This window comes from Strix aluco, chromosome 19 (genome assembly GCF_031877795.1).
Source record: "Strix aluco isolate bStrAlu1 chromosome 19, bStrAlu1.hap1, whole genome shotgun sequence".
Lineage (NCBI taxonomy): Eukaryota > Metazoa > Chordata > Aves > Strigiformes > Strigidae > Strix > Strix aluco.
This window is the reverse complement of record NC_133949.1, coordinates 16,566,020-16,574,254: the sequence shown is the minus strand read 5'-3', so window position 1 is coordinate 16,574,254 and position 8,235 is coordinate 16,566,020. Positions and strand designations below refer to the sequence as shown.

The 8,235-nt window shown below is 46.3% G+C and overlaps 2 protein-coding genes across 5 annotated transcripts; one reads left to right on the top strand and one right to left on the bottom strand.

Annotated features, from left to right (window-relative positions):
* The first annotated feature begins 102 nt into the window (after positions 1 to 102).
* TXNDC17 (thioredoxin domain containing 17) lies at positions 103 to 2,439 on the top strand. The gene is made up of 4 exons (XM_074845199.1): positions 103 to 287; positions 1,080 to 1,161; positions 1,447 to 1,522; positions 2,155 to 2,439. Exons 1-4 carry the CDS (start codon positions 146 to 148, stop codon positions 2,221 to 2,223), a joined length of 369 nt encoding a protein of 122 aa, XP_074701300.1. The 5' UTR covers positions 103 to 145; the 3' UTR covers positions 2,224 to 2,439.
* A 176-nt stretch (positions 2,440 to 2,615) lies between these two features.
* MED31 (mediator complex subunit 31) lies at positions 2,616 to 8,231 on the bottom strand. 4 transcript variants are annotated; one of them, XM_074845198.1, is made up of 6 exons: positions 8,106 to 8,214; positions 6,888 to 6,955; positions 5,268 to 5,345; positions 4,878 to 4,919; positions 4,584 to 4,680; positions 2,616 to 3,844 (listed from the first exon to the last, which is right to left on the bottom strand). In XM_074845198.1, exons 4-6 carry the CDS (start codon positions 4,891 to 4,893, stop codon positions 3,652 to 3,654), a joined length of 306 nt encoding a protein of 101 aa, XP_074701299.1. In that variant the 5' UTR covers positions 4,894 to 4,919; positions 5,268 to 5,345; positions 6,888 to 6,955; positions 8,106 to 8,214; the 3' UTR covers positions 2,616 to 3,651. The 4 variants fall into 4 exon arrangements, with proteins under 4 accessions (XP_074701299.1, XP_074701298.1, XP_074701297.1 ...); XM_074845197.1 differs by lacking the exons at positions 4,878 to 4,919; positions 6,888 to 6,955 and having other exon boundaries at positions 8,106 to 8,231; XM_074845196.1 differs by lacking the exons at positions 4,878 to 4,919; positions 6,888 to 6,955; positions 8,106 to 8,214 and adding an exon at positions 6,348 to 6,872.
* Between the last annotated feature and the right edge of the window lie 4 nt (positions 8,232 to 8,235).

Sequence of the window (8,235 nt, the reverse complement as noted above, 5' to 3'; positions counted from 1 at the left end):
GCGGGCGGTCCAGGCCTGGCCGGGGCCTACCGGGCCGCCGTTCAAACCCGCTCCTCGCAGCCGCCGCCGCGGAGGCCGCCGGGAAGCGGAACTGCGGGTCCCGGGCGGAGCCGGGCCCGGCCCGGCCCTTCCCGCCGCCGCCGCCATGGGCTGGGAGGAGAAGCGGGTGCGCGGGTACCCCGAGTTCGTGCAGACGGCGCAGCGCTACCACGGGCGGCCCATCTTCGCGCTCTTCTGCGGCGACAAGGACGCCGAGGGCAGGAGCTGGTGCCCGGACTGCGTGACGGGTGAGGCCCGCGGCGCGGCGGGGAGCGCCCAGCCCCGCGGGGACCGGGTCCCGGCCTGCGGGTACGCGCCGTCTCTCTCCCGCTCGCCCGGGAAGCCGGCGCCCCCCGCAGCTCCCGGCGCCGAGCGGCCTCGCAGCGACCCCCCGCGCACCCGCCGCCGGTACCGAGGGCCGTGAGAGGCTGGCGCGGGGGGCGGTGGTGGAGCTCTGGCTGCCGGTACCAGGCTGCTGAAGCGACCTGGCCGCGTCGGCTCTGACTAGGAGCTCGGTAAAGCCGGCCCCTGGCCAGCGAGCTGTCCCTGCCGTGCTGGGTTCCGCCAGCCCCTCGCCAGGTGAGGTGGGGTCCGGGGGGGCGGGCGTAGAGGCCCAGCGCCCAGTCGGACGCGAATCCTGGGGTCGATTGACTCACCTCAGCTTCACCTGGCAAAGGGACCCGCCCGTCGGTGTCTGGCAGCGAAGGTGAAGGCAGTTCCTCAGAAAACACCGCGCTGAACTTTCTGATCATATATGGCAACTGCTCACCACTGTTCTGACGGGCTTCCATACAGACGGGAGACAATGATTATTGTTCTTGTTAAAGCAGAAGTTGGCGTTTACTCAAAGATGAGTCACTACAACGTTGAGCATGGAATAAATTCGGCAAAGCTCATGGATAACCAGATGAAACAAAATACAGATCCTTACCTGAAGCAGGCAAAATATTAATTAGCATTGCTGGTCAGAGCAGATCCAGGTGATTCTGTAGCACAGCAAAAGTATTAACTACTAATAGATTTTTAAAATTCCTCTCTAGCTGAACCGGTTGTGAGGAAGGAACTTCATAACATGCCCGATGAGTCTGTATTCATCTACTGCCTAGTAGGAGACAGAGCCTAGTAAGTAACTGTTCTAATGCCAATTGACTATCTTTGCTATTTGTGGACTAGAGGTTAACTAACCTGTTGGAACAACTGACTGAACTGTCCTTCTCTGCAAGGAATGAAGCATTCTTCTGAGTTTTGAGGTCTAGACCATGCCTAACTATCTGCATGCTTGTTCTGAGAGGTGGGCTGGGGAGGTGCAAGGCAAAGACCTCTGAATCATCCTTTTGAAGGAATGTTAACAGGCGAACTTAAAACTGCAGCTCTACAAGCTGTGTTTAACTTCTTCTTCCCAAACAGCTGGAAAGATCCCAACAATGAATTCAGGAAGAATCTGAAACTAACAGGAGTGCCTACACTACTTAAGTATGGAACAGTAAGTGATTTATTGTATGTTCTGGATCTACAGGCATTCATGTGGGAAACCGGCAGGAGCTTATGGCTGTGAATGAATTAGGCACGCACGTTTTCTGATACCCTCTCTTGTTTAAAAAGAGCAGACAATTAGGAACAGCTCTTCTGCGCCCACCTGTGCGCTCTTCCTGGCTCAAATGGTTCCTCAGGAGAGAACCACTCTGCCTTCTGTATCATGTTGGCTATAACGAACATATAGTAAAGTACGTACACTTAGCACGTAGTGCTTGAGGGGAAGATTCTTAGCAACATATTGTTAGCTTCCTGACTTGCAGCTCCTCAAACTTTAAAAAATCCAAATGTTGAATTACAGGCATGAAACAAGTTCTGTGCAGTATACTCCTGATTCAAACAGACGCCAGCTCAAGTTTTAACTTGTGCATGTTATTAAGTTAGCAGTTACTTTCTTAGAAATGCCTCTTCTAAGGCCAGAAAACCCTCAGGCATCTTTCAGTTATTCCTACCCTGCTTGTTCCTCCCCACCCTCCCTGGAAAAACAACTGCTGGAGTGTGGCTAATGTTAGTATGTACAAACGGCTCTAGTCTAGACCAGGTTTTTGAATTGCCCCTGAAACATTTTAATTTTTCTTTCAGCCTCAGAAGCTGGTTGAAGAAGAATGTTTTAAAGCGGAGCTTGTGCGTATGTTGTTTACCGAAGACTAAATCCTCCAGTAGTCAATCATTTATGAAGATGTTAATCTCAAGTCATTTGCAGTGTCCTTTCAAGAAATCCTTAACCTTTTTCAAAAATGTCATGGTTAATTACTTCAGACTAGTCAAGATAAATGTCATTAAATTCTGGGTCCAACCTTCCACTAAAATCTTGCAACAAAAACCTGCATCTTTCCTTTCATGTTCAAATAAACTTGAGTTTGCAAACAGTCTCTTTTCAAAGGAGCTGAGCTCCTGTTACAAACTCAGAGAGCAGCTGGCAATTACTGAAGACCAAACTGGTAAGTTACACCTTCAATAGTGAATTGGGGGGGTAGGAGAGACAGAAAAATCTCCTTGTTCTTCCTAAATCTGATTTCACATAGCTACTGAAGCTGTTAAGATAAATTTTCAATGTCAAAGATGTTTAATGGCTTATCTGTTCAGTCTGATAAGCTGACGGCTGACAGTCTTTGTGTCTCTGATCACACGTTAAGGGTTAACAGTAACGGTACCTGCTCCTACAAGGATACGAAATATAACATGAATGCAGCACGAATACAATCTAAAATATGAACATTAAATCCCTGACAACTGCCAAAATGGTGTTCTTACAATAAAAACTAGAGAGGCATAAATGGCAAATGCTTCTCCAATACTGCAAGCATTTTTTTGTAACACAAAGTGTTTTCACTTTGCCTAAGCCTAAGAGCAGCCACTGTTTCACTGGCAGAAAACCAAGATTAAAGTAAGCTTCCTGGAATGGACTAGACAGAGCTACAGCCCAATTCCTTCTGTTCAGTATCTGCAAAGTTTATTACTTCTCTCTGCTCCACTCCTGCAGTCCTTGTCTTGTCACACTTCAATTTCTATCTGTAAAATGCTGTAAGGAAAACTCTGTAAGACCCCCAGCAACAATGATTGCCAGATAAACAGCGATGACAAGTAATAGCTTGGCTCTGTTTCAAGGCAAAAGTCCACAATTTAGATTTTGTACAGTATCATCACTTCAACTTTGCTCATCCTGCAGTTGTAAATAGTTGTACATGAGGGAGTTCTTAGCCACACGCTGACACACATCATTATTCTCCAGGGAAAATGCCTCCTAAGAGCAGACTTCTGAGCTACACTTTTTGTTATATACTTAAATATCAATAACACAACTATGTTTTGTTTTCAAAATCAAGAGGAACCAATAACTACAGTAAGTAATGCTCTTACAAAATTGTCCAGGCTACAAAATATATTGCAGAAGTAGGTGTTTATCGGTCTTGTATCTTTAAAGAAGTTGATGAAAGAAAAAAGAAACCCAGTCACTTGATAAATGAAAAATCCAATGTATGCACACCCAGAGCCAAACCTACAAAAGGGTTCATGCCTCTCTTGTAAATGCTTCAGCTGAGACAGAGAACACCTTATCATCACTCTTCCAAGCGTGTTTCATTTTACAGAGGTGTTGTTTTGTTGCTGCTGCTCTGCAAGCGCTTGCTGGAGACGCATTCTTTTCCGAGAATAATGCTGCCAGTGAAGAATCTGTTGCTCATCAATAAATTTAGCACACTGAGCATTGACCAGTTCTTTGCGGAAGTGTTCATACTGGAGCAGCTCTAACATATGCAAACACTGAGGATACCTGGATTAAAAATAAACATACTTTAATACAAGTTTTTACAAGGTACAGTAAAACTGGAGTCTCCAATAATTTTGCAGCTCATTATTTTAGTTTTATCATGTATGTGCTTTACTTAAGTATCAAACCACTTAAGACTGTACATACTCCACACCCTGTAACTTGCTAACGTCAGGATTAGGCTAGAAAATGAGGGAGTTCAAGAACAGTTTATAAATGCATACACATGCTTGCTGAGACTAGCTTTTCTAATGGCTGGATTTTACTAAAGCAAATATGTAACAACTATAATATCTGCTTCTAGAGCTCATTTAAAGAACATAACCAAGAACTGTTTCCCTCAAATTTGAAGGGGTTTGCACACTCACAGAAATGCAAGGTCATCTTTGTTTCGTCTAAGCATCAACAATGCAAAATTACTCTTAAAATGTACTTACTGGGCCTAACTGAAGTAGTTTTGTACCGTAATGTTCAATAGTTCTATTTTAAACAAATGGTAAAGTGCAGATAAAGGCTGCAAAAGGAAGATCCCATGCGCGACTTGTGAAAGACATTTTAACGTATCCTTGCTACATCTGAACTGTTGGAAACAGGAAAACTGATACTGCATGTGAACACAGTAGGGAGAAAAAAGGTAAGGTTACGGGAGAAATCAAATACTGACATGCTGCTGTACAGGACCTATCAGAAGGCAAATGTCAAACCATTAAAATGCAGAAACCTAAGAGATTTTAATACTTACTTCAGGTATTTTGCATATTCAGGTTCTTTCCAATAAAGTAAATATTTAAGATAATTTACAAAAGCCTTGTCTTTGAAGTAGCCTCTTTGTGCAAGAACTGAAATAAAATGACAAATAAGGAATTGTCAGTTACAGATGCGTGAAAAAAATCTGACAAACTTGAATATGTATTCACAAAACTAAACAAAGAGGCACTTTAGTCAAAACTTTATCATTACAATCAAATTTTGCTAATTCAAAATGAAAAAAACACAGGGAAAAATATTTTTTTATGTCAACGTACTAGGCACTTACAGTATGTATCTTCCATACAACAGCAAGAAAGAGAACACCTTTCTGCAACAGGAAATTTTGACTGTAGTACCAAAATGGGCAGGGAATTAAGTATAGTACCTGAAACTATTATTAACATTAGTACAATTCTGTTTTCAGATGAAGGAATATTGTTGACACTACTTTTTAACTACAGACTGGACTTAAGCAATTTTTTTTTATTTCAGCCAATAAAACATTTTGCATTTTAAAAAACCCACCTGTTAGAAATCCAGACACATTATTTACAGACTACCATTCCCTTTTCTTTGTTTAGCCCTCTCCCTCCCTGTTTAACATTACCAGTAATAATAAAGACCATTAAACTATATTCACTCCTCAGGACCCTGGTATTTACTTTTAAGTACTCACAGTTGAGGTAATTTGGATTTGCCAGACATTGCACAAACTCTAACTCCAGCTGGAACCGAAGTCGATTTCCTGTATCATCTGATACATGAGAAAAATAGTAAGAATTGGACTCACACAATCAATCTGAAAGTAATTTTCTCAGTTTGAGCCATACAAACAGAGATAACGTGTTTAACGGGAGAAAAATCAGTAATTTCCCATAATAAATAGGGAATCATTTAGCAAAGCATCACATAAATCAGGGTTGGGCCTGCACTGATAAACACACTGGAGTTTGGTTTTTTTTTTTACAGTCAAGCAAGTGGAAAGAACGGAGGAATGCCCACCAACACTTTGTTTAGAGTGAAGGAAAAGGGAAGCGCAAGAAGCCTAGAATGTTTGTACAAGGAAACTGAAGAAGGTAAGAATAGGGAAGTGAAGAGCCCACCAAAATCTTAGTTGTATTTTTAAAAGTAGCACAAGCCAGAAATTTTTTTTTTTTCAGAAAGGTATCTTGATATAGTGCACTAGTAGAAATACTGCGGTGTGCTCACAGCACAACGTACACCCATCGCTGGTGGTAAACGTCGGGGCTGACAGGGGATCTGGGGCTGTGACGAGTAACAGACCCCCACACAGGCAGCGTGCAGATCCCGTGACACTGGGCTCAGAGGGACCCCAGCAGCTGGAGGAATGGGCCAGCGGGACTCTCATGAAGTTCCACAGAGAGAAACACCAGGTCCAGCACCGGCAGAGGAACAACCCTGTGCAACGGGGCAGGCTGGGGGCTGGCCCCCTGAAAAGCAGCTTTTAGCAGAGGACCCGGGTCCTGCTGGACAAGCGAAGGTGACCTGCGGTGAGCCGCTGCGCAGGGCAGCTCAGCAGCCTCCGGGGCTGCGCCGCCAGCGGGTCCGGGCACTGATCCCCCCTCAGCACCGGCGGGGCCCCCTCCGCCGCGCCCCGTCCTGGGAAGACACGGACACACGGGAGCACGCAAAGATAATTAAAGATAATTACAGGAATGGAGTTTCCGACATACAAAGAGAGGCTGAGCAAGCTGGGGCCAGTCAGCTTTGAGAACAGGCTCGGGGATGATCTCACCAGTGCAAGGGAACGAAGACAGAATCAAACTCTTCTCAGTGGTGCCCAGAGAAAAGACAAAAGGCAATGGGCACAAACTGAAATACAGGAAATTCCTTTTAAACATAAGTTTGGGGGGTTGTGGGCTTCTTTGTGTGTGTTTGGGGCTTATTTGGGGTTTTTTACTGTGAAGGTGATTGATCGTAGGACTGTGTTTCCCAGAGAGGAATATCCTCGAGGATACTGAGGACCTTACTAAACAAGGTCCTGAACAACCTGGTCTAGTTGACCCTGCTTGGAGCAGGGGGCTGGGCTAGATGATCTCCAAAGGTTCCTCTGAATGTGAACAATTATGAAATTCTGACAAACGGTCCTGACCTGAAAGGCAAAATGTGGAAGTACAGCCTACTTGACCCCAATTCCAGATCAAAGCTGGGTACTGACAGCTTTTGCCTGTTTAGCAGCGGTCATAAGAAATTCACTTAATTTTTGCATTTATGCCCATTATTATACAAGCTGGGGGCTACCGTACCAAAAGAGAGAAATAAAGAATCAACTGACCTTCTTATTTTTAGAATCACACCATCAAAGTACCTTCATTTTAAATTCTTTTTCAGCATCACTGTATTCTAGAAAAACATTTCGCTATTGGTGTAAACAATGTTATTTGATCCAGGTTGGTTATTATGGATTTTCCCTCACCTATTTTTACCATCTCACCTATGTTTGTATTAATTTTGAAAATATTAAATATTGAATTGAGAACATAAGCTCTAGGGGATCCCAACAGAGGGAAAAAAAAAAAAAAACACCAATGTAAATGATGACTCTACATTTATTTTTTACAAACTACTAAACAGTCATTTTTTAATCTGTTTAAAATAGCCCACACTGCCTTTAGTTCTTTTAATTTCTGTAGCACCAGTGAAGACTAAATAAAATACTTTAAGTAGGAGTAATTATTTATGTATATATATTCTGTATTTTATTATGTATAATATATACTTATAAAACTTATGACATAAAAATTAGGTGACAGTAATTTGGTAAATCCTATTTGCCATTACATTTTAGTGACAAGTCTCTAGTTCCTTAGGGAGCTCATCTCACGCCTCAGAACATTTCCATACTACAGAGAAAAGGCCACGTCCTTCAAAAAATAGTTGTTTTTTTTCTGATGAGAGAACATAAGCGCAGTACAACGCGGGCCGAGAGCACGAGGAACCCTAAGGAGAACGCCCAAGCCTCAACCCTATGGGCCAGGCCCCGAACCCCCCTGGACGACAGCGCGGCTCAGGGCTCTGCTGTGACCACCGGCCACCACTCGGCACGCGACCGAGGCCACTTTCGCCCCCCCACAGCTGCTTCCGAAGAGGCTGCACCCAAAGACGCCGTCCTCCTCCTAAACGCCTGAGGCTCGCGGGGGCCGGGAGAGCCGGCGCTTCCCACGGGAAGGCAGGGGAAGCACAGCGGGGACCGGCGAAGGCCCCGTTGGTGCTCGAGCCGCGTTCGCAGCGCCGGGACAAACGTTACAGGCGGGGTCGCGGCGTCAGCCGCCGCCAAGGCGCCTCAGGAGCTCTGGGGAAGCGGGGCCGAGCTCCGCAACCGCTGGCGCGGCGGCAGCCGCCCCAGGCCCCTTCTCCGGGGAAGCGGGCTCGGAACCCGCCCAGCCCCCGCCGCCCGCCAGCTCCCGCGCGGCGGCACCGCGGGCGGCCTCTCCCCGGGCCGCAAGCGCTCGGCCCGCCCGGGCCCGGCGCTCCAGCGGCCGCCCCCCCTCACCTGTCTCCATGGCGGCGGCCGGGCTGCGCGGCCCGCCCGAGCGCAAGATGGCGGCGAGGACGCCACTGCCAGCGGGCGGGCTCGGGCGCGCGCTGCCCTCAGGCTCGGCGGGAAGGGGAAGGCGGCGGCG